Source organism: Perca flavescens, chromosome 18, assembly GCF_004354835.1.
Source record: "Perca flavescens isolate YP-PL-M2 chromosome 18, PFLA_1.0, whole genome shotgun sequence".
Taxonomy (NCBI): Eukaryota; Metazoa; Chordata; class Actinopteri; order Perciformes; family Percidae; genus Perca; species Perca flavescens.
This window is the reverse complement of record NC_041348.1, coordinates 25,990,302-26,014,274: the sequence shown is the minus strand read 5'-3', so window position 1 is coordinate 26,014,274 and position 23,973 is coordinate 25,990,302. Positions and strand designations below refer to the sequence as shown.

The 23,973-nt window shown below is 39.9% G+C and overlaps 1 protein-coding gene across 5 annotated transcripts; it reads right to left on the bottom strand.

Annotated features, from left to right (window-relative positions):
• Positions 1-35: 35 nt before the first annotated feature.
• ttc13 (tetratricopeptide repeat domain 13) lies at positions 36-23,907 on the bottom strand. 5 transcript variants are annotated; one of them, XM_028605154.1, is made up of 23 exons: positions 23,646-23,907; positions 21,373-21,467; positions 19,995-20,070; positions 19,817-19,887; positions 19,583-19,648; positions 17,176-17,268; positions 15,751-15,867; positions 15,562-15,672; positions 13,857-13,939; positions 13,577-13,718; positions 12,848-13,022; positions 9,833-9,989; positions 9,196-9,326; positions 8,967-9,099; positions 6,902-6,994; positions 6,552-6,635; positions 6,084-6,168; positions 5,231-5,340; positions 4,434-4,569; positions 3,414-3,493; positions 2,460-2,538; positions 989-1,068; positions 36-542 (listed from the first exon to the last, which is right to left on the bottom strand). In XM_028605154.1, the coding sequence occupies exons 1-23, from the start codon at positions 23,890-23,892 to the stop codon at positions 428-430; spliced, it is 2,559 nt and encodes an 852-aa protein (XP_028460955.1). In that variant the 5' UTR covers positions 23,893-23,907; the 3' UTR covers positions 36-427. The 5 variants fall into 5 exon arrangements, with proteins under 5 accessions (XP_028460955.1, XP_028460956.1, XP_028460959.1 ...); XM_028605155.1 differs by having other exon boundaries at positions 5,231-5,337; XM_028605158.1 differs by lacking the exon at positions 23,646-23,907 and adding an exon at positions 23,173-23,478 and having other exon boundaries at positions 5,231-5,337.
• Positions 23,908-23,973: the final 66 nt, after the last annotated feature.

Below are 23,973 nucleotides of genomic sequence, written 5' to 3'. Positions count from 1 at the left end.
TACAATATGCTAAAAAGATTATGGAATTTCCCCCAACAACTCCAAAAATAAACTGCCTACCACAATTTTAAGAGTAGTGTGTGTGAAGGAGGATGACAGAGAACAGAGCAGGATTCGGAGAGGTGATTTGATACCAAAATAAAAATGAATTCCGCAAACCAAATAATGATCACGTCTTCACAGATGAAAAGCCTCCTTAAACTAATATTTTGAATTTGTAATATCACCTCAGTTCTAGCCAGGACCAAGAGACCTGCTTCCCAAATGTGTCAAGTAACACGATGAACTTAAAATGTAGGCATGGAAGCTAAGATGCTTCTGGAGTTTTGGGTTGCAGAAGACGACGGGCCCCTTTGTTCTGCCCGGTGTAGAAGCTCCATTATTAAGACTTAAAATAAACAGACTTCTCTCCCGTTTAGAAGTTGTGTTAGGACTTCTTTGGACAGTGTGAAGACGAGTCTGTGTTGAGAACCTCGATCATCGTTCTGGTGGACGGGAAGGTCTCCGCTACGGACGGAAGACTCTGGTACCAACTTGGTAAACTGTTGAGAAAGTAAAAATATGTATGTATATATATATATATATATATATATAAAAGTCTCTGCCAAGAAGAGTGACACAAACAACGGTTGGTGGCGCGGTGGCTCAGTGGTTAGCACTGCTGAGTACCGGTCCGGGCCTTTCTGTGTGGAGTTTGCATGTTCTCCCTGTGTTCCGTGGGGTTTCCTCCGGGTGCTCCGGTTTCCTCCCACCATAAAGACATGCTTGCTAGTTAACTCCTGACATTGCTCTTGGCGTAGGCACTGGCATTACAACTGGAGTTGGTCCCTTGGCACCGGACTATGGCTGCCCACTGCTCCTAATTAGTTAGGATGGGTTAAACGCAGAGGATACATTCCTCGTATATGGAAGTGTAGTTGGCAAATAAAAAGGAAATGCTATATAATAATTAGATATTAAAATCAAGAGATGCGGTGTGTCTTCTTACCTTTTGAGATTCATCCAGTGCTTTGCTGTTTTACTGAAGCTGTCTGGACTGGGTGTGGTCATGGACTCAAAATCCACCAGCTGAGATGATATTAAAAGAAACACAAACACAGTTTAGAGGACACATACTGCGGATGCATGTTCAATGTAAGATACATTTGAAAAAACGTTTTTTCGACCTCGCTTCCTACCAAGCAGGCATTTTGCACAGCTAAATATGGCTTTTGGAAACCAACTCATCAGAAAAATATTTATCTGAGGGTCTCGCTCTTGATTTGTAGTGCAGACTGGCACCATGACCCTCACTTTCCTTCCTACTTATCGCTTTTTCTTAAAAAGGTCCAATGTGTGGGAAATTCTCCCATCTAGCGTTGAGATCACATATCGCAATCAACTCTCTTGCGCCACGCAGTTCAAAGTAGGTAGAACAGCTACGGTAGCCTTCACGTGTTTTTTCTGATGACGCCGGTCTCTTGCTCTTTTCAATAACCTTTTTTCTTTTTCTGGGCGAAGAAGAAGACTCCCGTTCCTGAAATTTGGATTTTGAATACGTGTGGTCCTCCATGTTTCCTTCTTCAAACTAGCCGGGGCCAGGAAGCTACGATACCCGTTAGCAGCATTAGCAGCACCTGTGAGTTTATCATGTGACAGCGAAAACGCGAAAGGCAGAGCAGTATGTCCTGTATGTCCCTTACCGGCTAACGTATTTCAAGATGGAGCATGAATATGGAGCGTCTACCCCAGTTCATGCGAATGCAAATGTAAAATTTCAAGCCAAAAGGAATACTTGGAATTGATGGTGGAAGTAAATATTCATGAAAAAGGACAAGTTTGTGAACGGGCAACACAGATTTTGATAATGAACAACTAAAAACGTTACACACTGGACTTTTAAGGCCTTTATGAATCATTAAAATGAAAAAAATTAAAATCTCTTTTAAAACAAGTCCTCACTAGCAGCAAGATGTCTGCAATGAAGCTCATCAAATGGACAGTTTTTGTTATTTGTATGTTCTCTCATTTTATTTTATTCATTCGTTAAGATCCACAAATCAACAGACGTTATTTTAGTCAAGAAAACAGAAACTTGGACATTTATGAGGACGCTGAACAAGCTTCCTGGCTGAAAAAGCTTTTCAGCTTTCTGACACCTGATCACATTTCTTCTTCCTGCCTCGTTTGTGGAACAATGTGTCTGCGTGGCAGGTTCAAACATGGGTGAGAATTTAAGCTAAGCTTTTTCTTCTAGACGACTGGAATAAATGTGCGTCACTGATCCTCAGCTAGTCTTTTAGGTACTGTATTTTTTTTTCCCCCTCAGACACAGTACCGCCCTTTTTTTTTTTAGACGTGTGCCATGTTGAAAGTGTTTTTGTCTAACATGTTGTTACGCATAAGTCATAATGGAAATTTGACAGGGTCAGACCTAGTAAGAGGTGGCGGTGCACGTCTGAAAGGTCGCTTATGTTTACCTTTCCTTTCGGGATCCTGCCGATGACCTCTTTCCCACTGGCCATCAGCGCCCCCATCACGACGGAGTAGGCCACCACACTGAGGAGAAGCAGGGAAACACACACGAGCGTCATAATTACAGTTAAAGGTGGAGTAGGTAAGCCTTATAAAACTAACTTTCTGTCATATTTGCTGAAACTGACCCGATGTTTAGCAGGTAATTTAAAAAAAAAAAATCCAGCTCCTCTGGCACCACCTACAGCCTGTAGTGCGATTTGAAAAAAATCCACCGCTCCCTGTTCAGATGCTCCAATCACGGCCTGGGCGTGGGGTGTCTAACTGCATGTCAATCACTGCTCATGCACACGCATTCATTCTCCCTTGTGGGGGGAGGGGCTTAAAAGACTGTTTGGGCTTCAGCAGAAAGGGGGGAGGGACTGAGAAGTTGGCGATGTTCAAATTCTTTGGCTAAGCCCTGGATCTTCACAATCCTACCTACAGCACCTTTAAAACCTGGGCTTCTCTGTAGCACACTAAAAGGTAGAACATGCTCTTCTTTGAGTACAAATCAAGCTCAAGCATGTAGAGTGCTAAAACCTATAGCCCAGCAGGTTTCGTCTAATATTTTTTTGAATATTAAAAACGTAACGCCTGCAGGCTGTTCCAGCGTAGAAACAGAGTTTCTGCGAGTTTCACCAAGTCAAATGTAAGACTTTTTAAGACCATTACGAATGAAATTTAAGACCTTTATCACAACATCAACTGAGCCCTAAATTAAGCGAAAGAAAGAACTACAACACCACAGAATTATATATATAAAAAAAAAAAAAAAAAAAAAAAAGAGCATTAAAAGGTAGCATTGCATTGATGTAGGAAAACTAAGACCGGTTTAAAACTATTTAAGATTTTAGAACACAATACTTGACTTTTTAAGGACATTTTTTATGACCCCTGTGGTAACCCTGAGAAATTACCTGGATCCTCTGGAGAGGGGCATGAGGTTGCAGAAGTAATAAACCAAGGAGAGTATCAGGTTACACACGGCGTCTGCATCCTGAAAGAACAAAAGTCATCGCAGAGTCAACTGTAAAGAAAATAAAATGGCCGGGAGCAAGAGTTTCCTTTCATTTTCGCCACTGTGTATGGTCTTTGTTTTCGGTTGATCACCACAGGGTGAAAGCAGAGAGGGCTGCAGACCTAACAAAAAGTAGACATTCATATTGTTCCAGGTATCGGTTTCAGATCAGTCAATAACCTCGTTTAAGTTGTTACAACAATAGGGGCATTGTTGGTGTCATCACAGCTGTCAGTGTAGAAATCAAGTAACAATAACAGAAAGCAGAATAAGAGAAACTGAGCCATGAACAGACTTTTTTTTTTTTATTAAGTCAGAATGCTTCTTTTATGGCTTCATGGCATTTCTAAAAGTCTGTTTTTCACTGTGTGAAAGTCATCTACTGCAACCAGCTGGAGAATACATTCTGCCAAAATCCTGTAGAGCGATGTATTTGTAAGTCCCCCTCCCTAGAAAGAAAACTGAAATCTGGGATAATCCAGCACAGGGAAGAAAAAGGAGAGAATTGAAATTGCAAAATGCTGAGTGGGCACTGAGTAACGGCTGTGCTGACTGACGACGTGGAATGAGATGAAATGCTTAACACGTTTAAAGCCAAGTTCACTATTTTCCTGTTTGAGTTTCTGGTCATTTTTTCTCGGACCATCTCCTGCTGCAATGACCCACGCAGGCAGAATAATTTAAAGATCAATTACTCAAAAATAAAAACACATGTCTGTGATAGATACAACTGCAACACAGGCTGCCACTCACAATTAGTTTCCCTATTAATCAATGTATTGCTCAATGTATTGCTCATAAAATGTCATGTCATATTGCAACATCTTCAATAGGGGGGGTTACTTAAAAAAAAAAAAAAAAAAAAAAAAAAAAAAAAAAAATCCTAAAAAGGAGACACTGTAATGGATATGAATCTTACCCCTAGCTCAGTGGAGAGCATTAACGCCTTTCCTTTGGTGGTGAGGTCTTTGTAGATGGACTCTATCTCTGACTGGTACTGCTGCGTCCGCTCTTCTGTCGTCTGAGTCTCCACTGAAAATAACATGTTGCCCACCCTAAAATACAGAAAACAAGTTCACACTTGGGATTTAGAAATTGGGGGGAATCTATAAATTATTATAAATTAAGTCACTTTAATCTCCTCCTCCTCTCATCGAACAAACTGGAAACTGTGATTGCCTGCTGTAATAATGACTTTTAAAACACCTGCAAACATTTACATATCTAAATGTTCTTTAGCTCTGCTGTACCTTTGAGGAACTCCACGCACTTCATTTTATTATTGATCAATTTTCAAGAAAAAGAGAAAAGTTATTTTATCCTCACATTATTTTCAAATGGGGACAAAATATCAGCAATTGATTTTACTTAAATAATTTAAGTAAAATGTACTTAAATAATAACCCATCTTGGTGTTTGTCTTTGTTAAAAAAACTGATTGGCTGACATAGGGCTGGGCAAAATATCAATGTTATATCAACATTGATATATGAATTTTCTGAATTTACCAGACTTTCCAGCTTTTGGTTGTTGTTGCCTTTAAACACTCATTGTTTTGAGATTTTGTGAAAGCACCAATAGTCAACCCTACATACAATTTTGTAAAAAAAAGAAGAAAAAAGAAAAGAAAAATCATGCTATTTGATTTTTTTTTTTTTTCCCAATATCACCCAGCAGAAAAAAAGGACAAAAAGGCACAGCGTCATTTCATCGTACCTGTCTCCAGTGATGGTGATGGTAAAACCGTCGTACTCTTTTCCGAGATCCTTCATGCTCGGCACCTTGGAGTTGACCGTGAAGCCATCTCTGGTTTTACTATTGAACTGCTTCAGGAAATAAAACACACAAACAACCAACCAACCTGGGGTTTTCACTGCTGAACGGCTACAAGACAAACATGAAAAAAATGGCGAGACGTTGTGCTGCTTCAGAGGTCTCTTATGAATTTTCCTCATCTAGCAAACCTAAACTAACATTTGGATGCTTTAAGGAGGGACTCAACACTAAATCCACCTTTTGAGTCAATAAATGATGGCTACGTACACTGCACTGTACCGTCAACTGATCACTGTTTATAGAGTTTAGTACTATGCAGACTGTTTGTCTTTTTCCAAAGAACATCCAGGAATTTTGTCCTCTAGACCAGAGATCTTCAACAGGGGGTCCGGGGCCCCTAATAAAATGTCTTAACATTCAATTCAAATAACTTTATTTGTGCTGGTGGGGCAATTCAAAATCCATGACCTTAAATTCAACATATTATTAGCAAATATAAAATCAGCCGATTACATTTAACATGAACTCGCTGAATGTCAAGCTTGAGAGTTCAGCAGTTGACAAAACACTCTCAACCCAAGGTACACTTACTTATTTCCATGGCAACTATGCAATCTGCTGATGATGACCGTTTGTCACGATTGGAAATACGAAAGTGGACCTTGAGTGTGTGATATATAAACTTTTCATTTTAACTTAATTTTTTGAATCCAGTTAATTTAGACATGCACACATCATCTTCATCTCTCCGTTTGCATCACTCTTGACTAATCTTCCCACTTTTCGTCCTTACCTTCATTATAGGAAGCAGATCTTCTACTTTATTCACATTTTCAAGAGCCTGGCGGACCTCTAACAGTCCTCGGGGGTTGTATGCCCTGAGGCACAAAACAGGAACTCGTTAGTTAAAGAAGCAGCAAGAAAACAGAAGATTAAGTAAAACGGATGAAGCATAAATATTAACTTATATGTTTGCATAATAAGACACTTCCTAAATACTCTCATGCAAAACGGAAAACATCATTCATTCATAATGCAGTAGGAAAGCATATTTACATAACAATATATCATTTAGGTGGGACATGCTGATGGTAGTCAGTTATTTTGAAATTCTCCAATTCAAGTGAGTTTTTCAATGAATGCAAATGATATAAAGGAGGAAAGAATTTCAAATATGGCAGCAACTCAGACAGTGCAGAATATTGAGATGTTTTTAAAGTCACAGAAGATAGAAACTGGATTATGTTTTGGTGATATTTACCCATGATACACCAATATTCTGTCTTTAATGAAGTCGAGGATGTTGTCAAAGTAGGCCAGGTATCTGATGTTGATAATCTGTCCTCTGAGTAATAAAAAGAAAGAAAAAAAGCATATAAAAAAAAAGCTGCTTTTGTATGAAGAAGAAATGCTTTCAGTGAGCTTGTCAGAGTCGAGGCTACAGTGCATTAAAAACCTGAAGAAACTGGGTCGGATTACAAAGACTTTAAATGCATGTTTTCTCACTACAAAGTTGAGAAACCCCCCCAAAGCAAGGACACGTGGAAATTCAAGACGCCCAGGGGGACTCATGAGAGCGTCTGACACCGTCTTCGGGGGCCGAGCTGTTACCTGATGAGATTGATGTGATTGTTGAAGCCTCGACTCAGACTCCTGGCGGGCATCTGGTCTAACCACAGAACCGGCTGGTCTGGATCCGCGATCCTACCAACACAGGAAAAGCCCGTTTAGTCTCTCAACACTGAAATCCAATCAGACTTTAATTGTTGGAAACGTAATGTAAAAGGACATAGGAAAATTGTACTTTCTTCTGTGTCTGCATTTGCTTTGATACAGTGGCACTCATAACTTTATGAACCCATGCTACAGTTGACTAAAAAGAGGAATAAAAGAAATCTTTTGGAAATTGATCTTAATGCCTTAATTTAAAAAATGAGGAAAAATCTGTTTCTTTGTGAATGAATAATGTATCGTAAATAAATAAATGGTCTTCCTTAAAATACAGGGGGCATAATTAAGTACACCCCTATGTTAAATTCCCATAGAGGCAGGCAGATTTTTATTTTTAAAGGCCAGTTATTTCATGGATCCAGGATACTATGCATCCTGATAAAGTTCCCTTGGTCTTTGGAATTAAAATAGCCCCCCATCATCACATACCCTTCACCATACCTAGAGATGGCATGGGGTACTTTACATAAGATCATCCCTCAATGCAAATCAAACCAGCTATTAGGCTAATGAAATAATAATAAATAAAATGAAATAAAACCATGCTAATCTCTAGGTATGGTGAAGGGTATGTGATGATGTGGGGCTATTTTAATTCCAAAGACCAAGGGAACTTTATCAGGATGCATAGTATCCTGGATACTACACATCCTGATAAAGAGATGATAGAGAGATGATTTTATGGAATCTACCCCATGCCAATCTATAGGTATTTGTTTTTTAATTAAGGCATTAAGATCAATTTCCAAAAGATGATTTTTGTATTCCTCTTTTTAGTCAACTTTAGCATGGGTTCATAAACTTAGTGCCACTGTAAATGTAATGCTATAAGCAAACCATGATGGTAAACACACAAGTGATTGAAATGTAACAGTTTAGAGATTTTAGTGACGTCTCAGCTCTCTGTGCTTTCATTTAACTTTTCTGGTGACCACAGAAGGACATAGCTGAATATGAGCTTCTAGACTTTTTCCAAGACCATTTAAACATAAGAAAATGGTGGCTATCATGAATCAACATCGGTCTTCTTCTTCTTAATTCCTGCGTGTTTTAGGGTTATTTCCTGGAGATGATTAGGATTCCACAGTTGCTCCTGATCTGCACTTAATTTCTCTTGGAATACGATACATTTTTAGCCGTTTGGGTTCTTGTTTTTCCTCATTTGGCAAACCTAAACTAACATTTGGATGCTTTAAGGAGGGACTCAACACTAAATCCACCTTTTTGAGTTAATAAATGATGTCTACGTACACTGCACTGTACCGTCAACTGATCACTGTTTATAGAGTTTAGTACTATGCAGACTGTTTGTCTTTTTCCAAAGAACATCCAGGAATTTTGTCCTCTAGACCAGAGATCTTCAACAGGGGGTCCGGGGCCCCCAGGGTTACTGCAGGGGGGCCTCCAAATTATTGTTAATTGTTAATGTCCTAACATTCAATTCAATTCAAATAACTTTATTTGTGCTGGAGGGGCAATTCAAAATCCATGACCTTAAAATCCAACATATTATTAGCAAATATAAATCAGCCTATTACATTAAAACATGATTTATAATATACCAACAACTAATATTTTAATAGCTTAGTATTCCATGCACTAAAAAAGATATGTCTTAAGGCTTTAGGCCGCCCTACACGTTATTGTAAGCCCAGTTTAATATGCAACTTAATTTTATACAATATATGCAGTAGGGGGGTCCCTGTTCCGTCTCGTTTTCAGTAAAAGAGTGTTTGGCTTAAAAATCCTTGAAGACCCCGGCTCTAGACTCCCAAAATATGGGAAAAATCCTTCACGTTGCCCCCCACCCCTGACATACTGTGTACTGTACATCTAGGTTTGAATTCATTTTTTGAATTCGTAAAATTCAATTAGAATTTTACTCAAGGTAAAAAGGGGTGTGTAGTTGCTCTTAAAAAAAAATAAAAATAAAAAAGGTTCTCACCTCCTCCATTTAACAGCTATGTCGAACATGTCTCTCCACTGCATTTGCCTGGTCTTGCCGTTGACTCGCACTTTGGAGTTGCTCCATGTTCGATGCATGGCCTGCATCACCTCCAGGGTCGCTAAACCCATGGCTGAAAAAAAGCACAAACAACTCTTGTTTGAATTTTTGGACTGCTGTTGTTAATACTTAAAGTATCTGCATGAACTACAGCCTTCGTCAGTGGTACCTCTGTGTATTCTTCTGTTAGGTAAGAAACCAGGAGTGTCGTATTGCATTAGCGCCCCCAGGTGGTCGGCTGTGCAGATCAGCTTCTGAACGTCACTGCTGTAGCTGTCAAAGTTCTGCGGCAGCACGTCCCTGCAAACCACAAACACAGGAAGACATAGGGGATGTACTTCATCAAAGCTTTCATCAAGTGTGAGGTTGTTTTTTTCTGGACTGTACCGTGGCTGCCTGTCAACCATCTGAAACGTCTTTGTAAAACAGAAGAAACGGTTTGCGGATGTTGGCGTATAAACAGCTGCCTGCCTGAAGAACACTGCAGCTTTCATATGGCAGGTGTTAGCTTTCAACCACAAAACACTTTGCCTCAGCTCTGGGCTCGTGAAAATTGCTACACACTGCACTCAGCTCAGGAAATTAGGGTGGCGTTGGATAGTGATATCCGAGATGACGACACACCTGAGGTGAAGTGCAGGACACAAATAAAGCCAAGTAAATGTATGACCGTTATCTGTTAGTAGTTGAAACACCTTTGATTGGCTGTAACATGCTCTATGAATAAAGGTTAATAAAGGATAAACAACGACGTATCATTAAAGCTTGCAGGTGTGAATCAGCCGTAACGGACCCATCAGACCTACTTTATATGTGGCTGCAGGCCGGGCTGCTCCTCATAGTCTTCTATTAGAAAAGGCAGGTTCTTGGCCCAGTGGTTTTTAAAGTTCCCTGGTAAGTCCTGGTCCACGTTGTACTCTGCTACTGGGATGTCAAGGTGAGAGTGCAGGTAGCGAGAGTACTCTGATAGAAAAACAAGGTTTGGCAAAGCAGGAAGAGAGAATAAGATCGTATATAAAATGACTAGTACGGATTTATTTCTAGAACAAATGTATTATTATATAAGAAACTTAAAAAAAGTGCTTAAGTAAATACAATAAGTGACGCAATTTTTCTTTTGGGATATCTTTTTTTTTTCTCTTTCAAATGGACAAAATAATTACATAAAATTAAATTTGTCCATAGTATGCTTGCTAAATCTTTTTTTATCGTATAGCTTTTGACCATTTTTAGTACTGTGATTAACAGCATTTTTTCTTTCTTCCCATCTACTGTGTGTATACTGTATATCTGTTGATCTATAAAGTTGTATTGATTGATGACTCTCAGAACAATTCTGCGTTGTTAGTATGTTAAACAAGCGTTTGTAATATCATAAAAGTCCTCCCTCTCTTAGTTTAAATTGATATTGATATCCATGCAAATATCACTAAGAAGCTATTTACATGCATCTTCTTTTTAAAAGAAGATGCATGTTTGAGTTATCTTTAACAGATAACTCAAACTCCAAGATCTTTAGCTAAGCTGCACTGTTGCTGTCATTACGTATGTGAAGTATAAATAGTTCATTTGGAACTGCAAACAAACCCATGCATCAAAAGGCAATAAAAATTAAAAAGTGCCCGTGGTACAAACTCTGGTGAAACTCTTTGGAAATAAACTTCTTTTCAAAACAAACTGTAATTTAAGTAGTTGTTATGAAAGCATTTTAATAGAGCAGGAGGTTCTTGATAGTTTACGTGCACATGATTTAAAACTGACAGTAAACACAGAGCCTTTCAGTTAGGGCTGCACGATAAGACCTAAACGATTAAGTGCACATTTTACCTTGATAACGATAAATTAACGATAATTGATCACTAAAATCATCTTTTCTGAAGCCAAAATGTTTTTTTTGGGGGGCACAAGTTGCTCAGTTGACTCTGACTCGGTGTTTGAGTTATCCTCCATTATGCTTTCCATGCAGCTGACTGGTCCGGGCAAAGTCACGTGACTACACACGCGGTAGAATGTTTTTAAGGAGAAATCAAAATTATCATCATGGGAAAAATACTTCAATAACAGCTTCAGAATTTCAATGTCGATAAATGTTCGATTAATCGTCCAGCCCTACTTTCAGCAGAAGAAAGCCGTGCAATAAAAACATTTGAATGTGTCTATGGTTGAACGATAAATCGCTTTCAAATCAAAATCGCGATTTGAAAAAGACTAGCTAATCGCGAAGACCGCGATTAATCGAATGTGAATAAGTTAGTTGAATATTTGGTGTAACATTTGATTTAACGTGTTTATTCCTTTCATTATTATATTTACTGTTGTTTTTTCATAAGATAAATGTTGGAATAATGTTACATATCACAGATTGTTTACAGTAGGGGTGACCCCGAATAGTCGAAGATTCAATGCATCGATATGCGGAGCCTGATTCGACCACCAATCTCACAGTCGGATCTTCGCGGGTGTTATTATGAAACGAGGATCATACCATTTTGGCAATATGGGGGTGCTCAATGTCTAATTTCACACAGGACTACTGGTTTTGTAGGGTTATATTAAGTTATATACAGCCTTTAATTATGATAATGCTGTAAAAAAAAAAACTTGAAAAGAAAGAAAGAAAAGTTCAATAAATATTTTTTACGTGTGTGTGTGTGTGTGTGTGTGTGTGTGTGTAAATCCAACCACCCCTGTGAAAGATTTAAGTTTCACTTTCCCTGATCCGTGACAGACGAGGAGCATCAGACGAGGAGATTAACATTACTTAACAATGTCTGGAAAAAGAAAATCCTCTGTGTGGATGCACTTTCAAATGGTAAAAGATGATCCAAAAAAAGTAAAATGCAACTTGTGCCAACAGCTCATGTCCTACCACTCGTCAACAACAAACATGGCTTTCCACTTAAAACGGGTAAGTTTATTACCAATAAACACGTTTCACTTTTTCATATATAATGGCGCTTTTAATTTATGAATAGCAATATCATATGTTGGGACTTAAAATATGTTGCTTTAAATATGTCTTTTTTTCTAGCTCCACCCACAGTATCAGACTGACGACAGCAGTTCATCTAGTAGTAGTAGTAGTAGTAGTAGTAGTAGTAGTAGTAGTAGTAGTAGTAGTAGGACCGGAGCTGCGCCAAAACTAACTCAAAGAAAGCTAGATTTGAGACCGCCATTGCCCGAGAAAAGGAAAAGAGAAATCCCGGACAAAATTGCAGAGTTTATTTCGCTTCACAATGAGGCCAGTGAATGTTGTGGACGGTGAAGGTTTTAAAGAATTAATGCGCACACTTGAGCCAGGATACACAGTTCCCAAAATAGAGACGGTTATGCATGCGGCGGATGCGAAATACGCGTCCATACGCGCCTGCGGTTTACATGTTACCCTCCTGCTGACTAGTGTCGTGCCTCTCACTCACTCACTCACTCACTCACTCACTCACACACTCACACACTCACACACTCACACACCCACACAGACAGACAGACAGACACGATTCGACTATCAGTCGACTATAGAAAGATTCGTCAATTCTGATTCGAATGTGTAAATCCTTAGTCGGGGACACCCCTAGTTTACAGAAATGTCCTGTTTTCAGTGGATCTTTCATTTATTTGTTATTACTTAATTGAACATGATCGTAGAAGGTGCAATATGTAGGTAATAAATAAAAATAAAAAAATCACTAATCGAATCTTAATCGCAATATCTGGCAGGAAAATCGCTATTCGATTTTTTCCCCCCAAATCGTTCAGCCCTAAATATGTCTATTATGGTATCTTACATGTGTTCGTATGTGTGTGCATGCAGGGACACCCACCTCTGAGGTATTTGACTTTGAGGTATTCGGAGCTGGCCTTCTGTCCGAGCAGAGGGTCATTCAACATGACTTTAGTCTGAGCTTTGATGCCCTCGTAGAACTGTCCCATCGCCACGTGGCTCAGCCCCTTCATGTACTGACACACCTCGTTGTAGGGCTCCAACTGAAGACACCTCTGGATGTACACAGTTGAAGGTATTATACAGTATTAGTTAATGAACTTGTGGATGCCACAGCTGGTTTGCGTTACTCCCTAACAGGGTGTAAAGGAAGTTTAAATCTCAGTGCTGTATTAGGGCAACAAATATACAAGATAGGACTGTAAGAAATGACACAGCCTAAGATAGGGCTGGGCAATATATCGATATTATAATCGACATCGATATATGAGGCTAGATATCGTCTTACATTTTGGATATCGTAACATCGTGATATGACACACGTGTTGTCTTTTCCTGGTTTTAAAGGCTGCATTACAGTGAAGTGAGGTCATTTTCTGGACTTACTCACTGTTTTATAAGTTGCCATGGTATCCACATTATTGGTGATTATTTATCAAAACTCTCAGTGTAAATATTTGTGAAAGCATCAATAGTGAACCCTTCAATATCGCCATTGATGTATTTGGTCAAAATGATCGTGAGATTTGATTTTCTCCATATCACCCAGCTCTAGCCTAAGAGAGGAGGTGAGGACCAAGCCGTTTAATTCAACTATGGATCCCCCCACCTTGAAGTTGCCTATGGCCTCCTGCAGCGAGCCGTGGTGGTACAGCATCATGCCTCGGAGCTGGAGAGACTGGATGTGGTTCTGGTTCAACATGAGGGCTTTCTGGAAGCTCTCCATCGCCGACTCAAAATCACCCAGCTCTCTGGAAAGAGGAAGAAGAGATACCAAGAGAGCAAAAGTGCACATGTTGTTAGAGAGGCCGGAGGGAAAGGTAGGTACTCCAATTTCCGTAGGGTAAAAAAAAAGAAAGTTTCCAGTGAATACCACAGAATGGCAGTACCTGTAGGCCTGTCCAAGGCTCTTATAAGCATCGATGAAATCAGACTTTAACTTCAGCGCCTCTTTGAATGTCTCAATGGCTTCCTGGTGACCGAAAACACAACAACCTTTCAGAGTGACAACACTAGAGATAACAGGAAATTTAAAAAGGGAAGATGTGGATACAGTGTGACTCAAACATTGCATACTCATCAAACTCCTTCTACATAGCAGTATCAAAGAACTTTTAGTGTAAATAAAATAACATTTCTTTATGTAATCCTTTGTTTCCATGCAATGAACAGGGAAGTGGGCAACAGACAAAGGGCATATTCACACTATTTTCCTTTCTCGCAGAAAATACCTCACAGTCACAGTTAACTGATAGAAAGCAGATTGTGCAATGTTGACTTTGTTTCCACGAGGATTAGCTGCAGCAGATTCCACCATCATCAAACAAAACTCAAGTCCAACTGTCACATTCAGAGAGCATCACACTGCTCTTAATCATGAGAGGAACAACTGTATCCAAGTATCAAATGTACGATGGGCTCTTTTTTTTTCAGTTTATTCAGAGGGTTGTCTCTGTAGGTGCTGTACAGGGTTTCCCCCAGGATATTGGATAAGCAGAAGTGAAAACCTAAAAAAACAACAAAAAAAACGTGTGACTGGATAAAACACAGCAACCGAAGGAGCCGTGCAGACTAGCCTTGCAGCTAAAAACCTGCAGATTAAACAGCTGCAGACACTGCTCTGCTCTGCACTCCACTTACTCTGACATCAATGTGTCAAAGTGTGAGAAACACGCTGAATGTGCTGTTGAACTAGACCTAGACGGACTACAAAATAACAACACAGTTAAGAGTTAAGCAATATTTTATCTAGAGGTTTCATCTTTTGAAGGCAGAATCGGAGAGAATGTCCTCATGGTGCACGGAGCAATGGCTTTTGATTTATTTGAGCTGCTGCAGTGAATAAAAAAAAAAAAAAAGTTTAGATGTTTTAATCAAAGGATATAATGCCCAGACAGAGATTAGCTGTCAACAATTTAGATGGCAGGCCCAGCACTCAGGGAAACCTCTGTTCTTGTCCACTTGTGATCGGATGGATGGTATCTGAAAACTTAAAATCAACCCAGGCACTACTTGCAGCTGCTCAAACATGAATTAAAAAACGGAAGTTGCACTTAGGTTTGCTCATAAAATATGCATGGAACACCATGAGCTTCAGTCTGGTGCATGTCCTTGTTGATATCATGTCCTCCTAAATCTTTATCTCATTTAAACTTTTTCCATATGTCTTAATTATGTGTTCTGTAAACATAATATAATAAAGCATTTTTAATGCCCTATTCCACCACAAAACACACAGCTTTTCTAAAAGAAGTGGATTGGTTTAAAGTTATTTTCACCCACATCTATGTCCCTAAGCACCCAAAAGTTGTATGTTAGGTCATGTTTCTGGCAGCAAGAGGACACCGGCTACAGCAGTTTAAACAAAGGCCTCTTGTGATGTTGAAAGGTCACGAAGTAACAAAAGGAGATGGAAAGCACAAATAAAGTGCTGATTTTGCACTAGAGTCCCTTTTAAGAAGTCAAAGTAAAACAAAAAAAATATTGGGGGGTTTGTGCTACCAAAGGTAAGGAATTTTAAAACATACACCAAATGACCAGATGTCAGCTGGCAAAAAATAGACAACAACAATTAGGAGCTAGAGATCAACTTACCTTGAGCATGCCTCTGTGGAAGAAGGTGAGGCCTTTATACAGCATGGCGATAGGCTGATTCTTCTTCAGCTCTAAAGACTGCTGGAAGTCTTCCATAGCTGCCACATAGTCCTGGTGGGAAGGCAAGGAACAGGATCAGCATATGGAGGCGTGAAGGCATGCACGTACAGTATCATTTGATAATCAAACCTCGGAAATGAAGAGCAGTGTTCCTCTGTGTCTGTAGAGCCGGGCTGAGGGCTGCAGCTGGATGGCTTTGGTCAGATCACCTAGAGCCTCACTGATACGACCCAGAGGAGACAGGATCTGAGGATGCATACGCAAAAAAATGATTATTACAGCTGAAAATAAGTTTGGGATCATTCCTTTATTTATTTATTTTTTTTAGCAAATCACACTGATGTACAGCTGGTTGATACTCAATGTGCAGGATTTCCTCTTAGAGGACTATAGACTATTGTCTTGTAGGAAAAGGTGGAGGGAGTAAATCTAAACATTATTGTTTAAAACAATAACAGGTAGGATCTTGAAGAATAGGATTTAAGGCCGACTCAAAAGTCTAATCAGATTATCGACTTGGCCTTTGGGTTTTAAAAGTTGTTGAATTGTGCTGATGCTTTGTTCTTAACTGATCTTAATAAAAAAAAAATGTAACTATGCTAAATGACATTCAGTGTCAGTCAGGACACAGACAGAGTTGTGTAACTGCTTTTGTGCGAGCTGCATGCAGACTGATTACACAAGAGATGTATTCAAGTGGCTTAAGGGTCACAAAGAGGAAACAGCCCATAAAAAAGAGTGGAACCTCAGTGAGAAGACATTTTTTCAAACTCGCAGTGTGAAGTCTGTTGGTGAAGTATAAACTTGCGTGTAAATATTACTGGCTAGTGCCGTACACAACTACAGAGTGTACGTTAATTCACAACTGAATATTTACAACTTTATAACAATATGTGTGTTTTTCTGTTTCTTGTGCTCCTGTCACAGGGTTAAATCAACACAGACGCGCTCGGTGGTGTTTTAAGCCCCCAACGTCGACTTCAAGGCAGCGCTGTGACCGTTGACTTCAAGGCACCTAACCCTAACCACTGCCTAATCCTAGTGACGTTGGGGGCTTAAAACACCAAACACCCACCGACGCTAATAACATTTCACAACTTCTACATTTGCAGTCCTCAATTTTACAACTGCACTAATTTGCCGAATTGTAATTTAACATCTCAATCATCATCTTAAACTATGACTGCCTCTTCTCCTTTCACATCTGAACACAATCTAGAAATATGGTGAACATACTGCATTTGTCCTTTTTTTGCCACACTACAACTTCTGATTGCATATGACGTGTCATCAAGAAGCCAGTGATGCTGCTCCGCTGACACATTGATCAGATATAGTGGTGACTAATGATCAGTTATAAACAGTATGGAAATCAGAATGGAAATGTAATCCGATACATGATATCTATTGTCGCCAAGAGTTGAAGTCTTTTAAGTGTGTAAAAAGCACTTGGAATCTTCTCTAAAAACATAACATCATCATACTTTTTGGAGGAGCGTCAGAGGTCAAACCCTAATAAAGAGTGACTCTCTGTGTACAGAGTCGGGGCTTCACCTCTGCTCTCTGTTCGTAGACCTCTGGCCAGTTGGGCTCCAGGGTGATGACTCTGTTGAGCTCGTACAACGCCAAGTCAGCATTCTTTATGTCCTGGAATGGAGACACAGGAAGGGGGGGCAGTTACATTTTGTTGACATAACCCTTAATATGTTAATATGTAGTGTATACAACTAGGAGCAGAGCCAAAAACAAGTAAAAACTGCTGTACAGACTTTTTTTTTTTTATTCTTCTTCTTCTTCTTTCTGGAGGGCACACATTGAATTTGCATTCATTAAATGACACACTGAGTCATTCTGAGTCTACCTGACACTGCTGCTGTCACCAAAATTCAGCATGCAAAAAAAAAAAAAAAAAAAAAAAAAGGGAAGAAAATGCATACAGATACAGACAACTCCCTATGCTTCCAAATAGCTTTTAATCAAATTTTGGCATAAAAACATGAACAGTAGTATACCAATTAAACTTTTGATCAGCAGACTCAACTCTTAATGCTAATAAGTAGTATAGTATGAGTTATCTGCTGTGAATAATCTGAAGACCTTGCCTTCTACAGCACAGTGTTGTACGGTGTGCGTTTCTCATAAATAGTCGAGCAGCAACATTTTCTGCCATATTATTTTGGATAGAAACCTTTTATATCTTAATGAGGGCAATAATGATAACTTAACTTTAGCCATAACTTCATTATTTGGTTTATGACATTGTAAATGCTCTTATGGACCTGAAGACACTTTAATGGCTGACAAGAAAAAGCTGCTCATGATTGATGTGGTACATTTTAATTGTTGCTAGGAAAAGCTGGGTACGGAATTCAATACTTTTTAGGATCCGACCGCATTGCCTCCTTAGTATCGATCATCGAAAAATGCCTCGTCATTCAATACCCAATTTCAATTCCTAAGGAGTAAATCTCATCAGCGTACGTGAGCCAATTAGCATGCAGCATGCTTCTACCAAGATCTAACAATGCTGCCGATTGGCTGTCTAACGGTATACGTCGTAGAGACCGGCAGGAAAAACTCTATGTTACGCACAGAGACTAATAAGTTGTGCCGCACTGTTGTAATTTCTTCTTGTTAAAATGGATTTTATTAAAATGGATTTTATTAAAGGTGCTGTAGGTAGGATTGTGAAGATATCAGGACTTATGGTGTAGACACATATAGCCGATGGCCGACCGTTGACAGAAAACCCCGTCGATATGATCAGTCGCGTCCCCGAGGTCCAAAAAACTGCCTCGGGACACATCAAAAAGACGAGAGGAGACGAGACGTAATACACCTCCATCACAGCAGGCGGAGCTAATCTGTAATGTCGCCCAAGAAATGAAAACCGGCAGCTGATTGGACGAACGCGTCACATGGGTTTGTTTTCTCCGGATATTCAGACCTGGACTGTCATGGCGGCCGTTCAGAATATGATCTCATATTGTACTAAAATAGTTCACTGACACGTGTTTCTGAAAACATTTTAAGGGAGAAATAGGCCGTGCAGTTGCTGAATCTGTCTTCATTTCAGCTCAACAAAGATCAGTTTAAAAGATTTTCATCAGATTTTGAGAGACTCTAGTCACCTCATTCCGCTCGTCATTTCCGGGTGAGTCCCGACGGCCCTGCCGCCGACCGAACACATCAGGTCGGCCAAAATGAACGCCGACAGCCCCCCAGATGGACGACGACACGGGACACACCGAACCGATTTGAGTCACTGACCTCGCCAGACTGTCCCACGCCCGATAATCGGCCTGATGTGTCTCGGCCCTTAGGCAAAAAATTTGAACATCAACAACTTCTCAGTCCCTCCCCCCTTTCTGCTAAAGCCCAAAACGATCTCCTAAGCCCCTCCCCCCAAAAGGGAGAATGCTGTGCATGAGCAGTGATTGACACGCAATTAGACCCCCCCTGGCCCTGATTGGTGCATCTGAACAGGGAGCGGTGGATTTTTGCAAATCACACTACAGGCTGTAGGTGGTGCCAGAGGAGCTGGACTTTTTTTTAAATTACCTGCTTCATGTAGTTCTACTGGAACATAGGGTCAGTTTCAGCAAATATGACAGATTTATAAGTCTTACCTACTGCACCTTTAAATTGGTATTGAAAAAAGAATCGTTCAGGAACCGGTATCGAAGTCATGGTATTGGTATCGGTACAGGTATTGAAAAATTCCCAGCCCTATTGGTGGGAGAGTAACCTTTCTTAGTATTTCACAAGGAGTTACAAGGTTCTTCACATGTGCACAGAAATTAGAGCACCGTAAAAAAATACAACAAGAATCTCAGGGAATGGACAAACAGCGCAAAATAAAAGACAATATAGAAAGAACAACATAAAACAGTATAAAGGAAAACAAATGGTGTGTTATTAAGGTAAAACAGCACACCTGTATTCCACATCTTTCACTCACCTGTAGACTTTTCTTCCCATAAGCAATCCCTCTCCCATAGATGGCACTGACCAGCTCTGGGTCGCCCTATAATCAAACATGCAACACGTTAGCATAACATTCGTGGCTTAAACACATAGAAAGAAAGTTGTGTTTCTAGGTTGAAGGGACGTAGAGGGTGACAAAATAGCAAAATGCCGCAATATTGAAAGATGTATTGAGATTGAATATCTGCCTCTCCAGTTGCAAACACACCTGTAATAAGAGTGAGAAGTGCTTGATGGCTTCATCATAAAGACCGTTGCCTATCAGAACGTAGCCTATAGCTGCAATGACAGAACACATGATGATGAATAACTGGGAGAACATTAAAGAACCATGTGCATCCGTTCAGCAAAAAAACAGGGTTTGTATTTAGAACATCATAACTTACCAAGTTCTTCGTTGGTGTTGTGGTTATCTACAGGGAAGGGGATTTTTTTCTGTTCTATAAACAACTTAGCCTGGTTCTATGAGAGGTGGAAACAAGATTAAAAAAAAACAACAACACATATAGGTGAAAAGAGAGACATAGAGTACATCAAGAGGCAGCAGTGGCATGCAAAGCTAAGAAAAAAGAAAAAATGGTTTCCTGTGTGAAGCCAGTTACTGGATAGAGCAGAAACACATAAATATAACTCTGAGTCTCAGAGGTGGAAAAGCTAGAAACTGGCGTTGTTCCGTTTTTTTCTTTTGAAAGTTTAAGAATCTTGTGACACTTTGCTAAAAAAACTATTTAACAAACGTGTAATGCGGAACAAAATGCTGTAAATTAAAATCTTTGTCAGGAACATTTTGGTAAGATAAAACGGCCAATCGCCCAAGGTTATACTGATCCACAAAGCCCCAGAGAACACATTAAAAACCCTTTCAGATGTCAAGGCGGTTTACTTTTGTAACAAATATTATTAATAATATTTTGTAATAAATATTCCAGGTTTTGCATCTTTTCCTCCTTCTCACAGCGCTCCATTGTATTTACTGTGTATTCCCAAATGAAGAATGGCAGCATGACACACCTTTACAGGAAGCAAATTTGACAGCATGCAAATGCAAATGTTGCCCTGGCAGCATTGTGGGTTGCCAAAACAGCCGGAACAATACACGTGACAAGACAAATACTTGACTACTTTATTTCACCAGAATTAAAAGCCTTACATAACAAGTAACAGTAGCAAAATCATCAAAAAATAACAAACTTGCTCACCGGCAATATGGCATATGTTCAAAAGCTAAGCCTGTTTCTCTAATCCCTACATTATAAAGGCAGAATGTTTAGATGTGCACATTGCAGTGATGTAAAGGTGTGTGATCAGTACACTCTGACACCACTGTGTGGCTACAAGTGCAGAGACCACAACTTCAGTTTGGTAATGAATTACTATGCTTGTCAACGTGTCAGATTGTCAAAACCAAGAATGGAGGAATGAGTATCAAACTGAAACATGAGCATAGTGTAATGTTTCATCAATACATTAGAGTAAATTAATCAATACCAAACAATAGGGTTTTTCACTTAATAAAAATAAAAAAAATGAAAGACTGGAGAGCTTGTCACCAAGAAATGTAGCATGCAGTGTTGTGCTATTTAGATAAAAACAAGCTGTTAAGACTAAAAACCACACTTTTTTTTTTTTCTAAAGGAAACGGCTAAAGACTGCGGATCTGATTAATGTGTGTGTGTGTGTGTGTGTGTGTGTGTGTGTGTGTGTGTGTGTGTGTGTGTGTGTGTGTGTGTGTGTGTGTGTGTGTGTGTGTGTGTAAGATCTCACCAGGATCTTCTCTGCGTTAAGTGAGAAGACTGACTCGCAAGGCGGGTTGCTTCCCTCTTCACAGTCTGGGTCTTCCAACTGTAAAATGGAGGACTCTGAAAAGACAAATATTCTGAGCATTTATTATGGGAAACACTGTTATGGAAATTATGATACATACTTTCCCTCTTGTTCTTATTAAACTGTTTGCATAGACTAATATCATACCGAATACTCTAAACAAGATAACATGTCCCTGTCTAAGCACGGTGTGTTCCTGAGGGCACACATGCCCTCCCAGACCAGATAGGGGAGACGTCATCGACTCTGACAAGATAATTGACGACATCTACTCTGTATCATGATTTATTACATTTATTATAAAAAGCAGCTGTAGAGAGCTTTTCGTTAGGTCATTGTCTGTATTATTGCGTAGTGCGGAGACTGCCTCCTTGTTATGCTCACAAGTAAAAATGAACTTTAATATATCTTCAGTGGTCTCGGGCTATTATTTGATAATGTAATTATTCTAACAAACACTCAGCACAATAGCCACGTATTTCAGACCATTACATGTACGTACGGGAATACATTTTGGGTTTCAAACTTTCACAAACTCCCATCCTGCCAATCCATTAGTCTTTCAAAAGTTATATTTAAACAGTCTTATATTTCAAAGAAGAAACGTCTCAGATGTCACGCAGAGCTGACCCCACTCAATGCGGCATGCGTTTGTGTGTGGTTTGAATAACTCCACGTAGTTCTGCAGACCAAACGGCAAACTACCGATGAGTATTTAAATGATATAGATAAAATGATGTTGTATAGAGACAATTTACTGGAAAGCACAAGCACTTTTTTCCCATTTCTGGTGGATTTTTCATGGCAACCATAGTGAACACCATGTCTCTTTTAGAGTTGATCAGAGTTATGTTATAAGTGTGTGGTAATATGGTCTAAACTAAAGCATGGACAAGGACTTGTTTGTTAAGTCTCCATTGCATTACCACAAAAAGATAACATTACTTTTTCATCAGTTACGTAATTTGTATGTGGTGAAATGGATTAAAGCATGGACAGGGACTTATTTGTTAAGTATCCATTGCATTACCACAAAAAGGATTACATAACTTTAACAGTGAGAGAGCTAACCTGAGCCTGCTGGTTGCCTAGGAGGCAGGAAAAAACAATGATAAAAAGGTCAAAACTGCTATAGTGCTTTAAAATATTTAAGTAATCCCTAATAATAGCTCTTTATTTCAGCACATGTGCAGTAAGCCTAGCAAGCATCAGTAATCGCACCCGAATGTCAACTTGAACAACCAGTTCACCTGTCCTAAATCCTCAACGGTGAGTCATAAAAGCTGAGATTTGATAAAATAAATATAAACTGGGCGCATCAGTTAAAGGCAGAATCCGCCAGAAGCCAACTGCCATCACAAACATGTTTCAGTTATGCTCTTTTAAATAATGTGACTTTGCTGTCGAGCACGGAAATACCCAAATAACGTTGTTGTTTTTTTATGAAGTTTGGTGTTAAGCTAAAACATGCAGTTTGTTTTTCGTTTAGTTTCCTAACTGTTACGTACACATCAATACACTCTCACTTCTGCGTTACTACTCTCTCTTTCATCGTTGGTTCCGGATCCCATTTAACCTCTACGCCAGTAAGAGCCAGCGCTTATCTCAGCATTACCGGTATCTCTCCCGGGCTGTCACCGCTTGTTGTTATTAGCTTAGAGACGGTTAAGCTAGTCCCACAGTGACAGTTGAAATCGGAGAGGACGTGGCAAAGTAACACCGAGAAAGAGAGACTTTTACCGCAGTCAGCCGCGTACTCTTCCCACTCGGACAGCGAGGTGCATCCCTGCTTGTGGAGCTCATTGTTGAACAAAGTGAGAGTAGAGAAATACTCGGAGGATAAGATCGCCCGGCACAGATACAGCAGCGAGAGCGCTACCACAACAGACCGGCTGGCAGGGGCCATGTTGTGCTACATGTGTGTGACGCCAGAGAGCGGAAGCTGCTGCAGTTCGATCAAAACCGAACCGAACGAACACGCCCCCCTTCACGCGCGAGTCTGCGGGAGGCGAAAAGACCGCAACCTGAAAGGACAATTAAACTACATTTCCCAGCAGAGTCTGCGGCTGTCAAACCTGTTTCTCCAGTGTCAAGCTAGACAGAACAAACACGAACTTATTCCGTTATAGTTTTCGAATTAAATCCAAACTACAAAACTTTCAGTTTAGAAATTACCATTAATTAGATACATTGACAAATAATATAAAACGGACCGGCGGCGCCATGGTGGCTCAGCGCTGCTGCCTCACAGCAAGTAAGCAATGCTGAGTACTTGAACTCCTTTACTGTTGGGTAGCTTGATTTAAACACTGCACTACTTGGCTTTTGCATGTTCTCTCCATGTTCGCGTGGGGCTTTTGCATGTTCTCTCCATGTTCGCGTGGGGCTTTTGCATGTTCTCTCCATGATCGCGTGGGTTTCCTCCAGGTGCACCGGTTTCCTGGTAACTTCTGCCATCATCGCCCTTGATTAGGCAGTGGCACCACCATTCACTGGAATAACACTCTGGCTGCCCAGCTGCTCCAATCAGTTAGGATGAGT

Excerpts from the sequence above, each read along its gene's own strand:
- ttc13 (XM_028605154.1), bottom strand. The coding sequence starts at position 23,892 with ATGATGGCAGAAGTTACCAGGAAACCGGTGCACCTGGAGGAAACCCAC. Across the intron at positions 9,990-12,847 it reads CAAAGTCAAATACCTCAGAG|AGTACTCTCGCTACCTGCAC; the intron begins GTGGGTGTCCCT and ends TTTTTCTATCAG. Across the intron at positions 6,995-8,966 it reads ATAGCTGTTAAATGGAGGAG|GATCGCGGATCCAGACCAGC; the intron begins GTGAGAACCTTT and ends CTGTGTTGGTAG.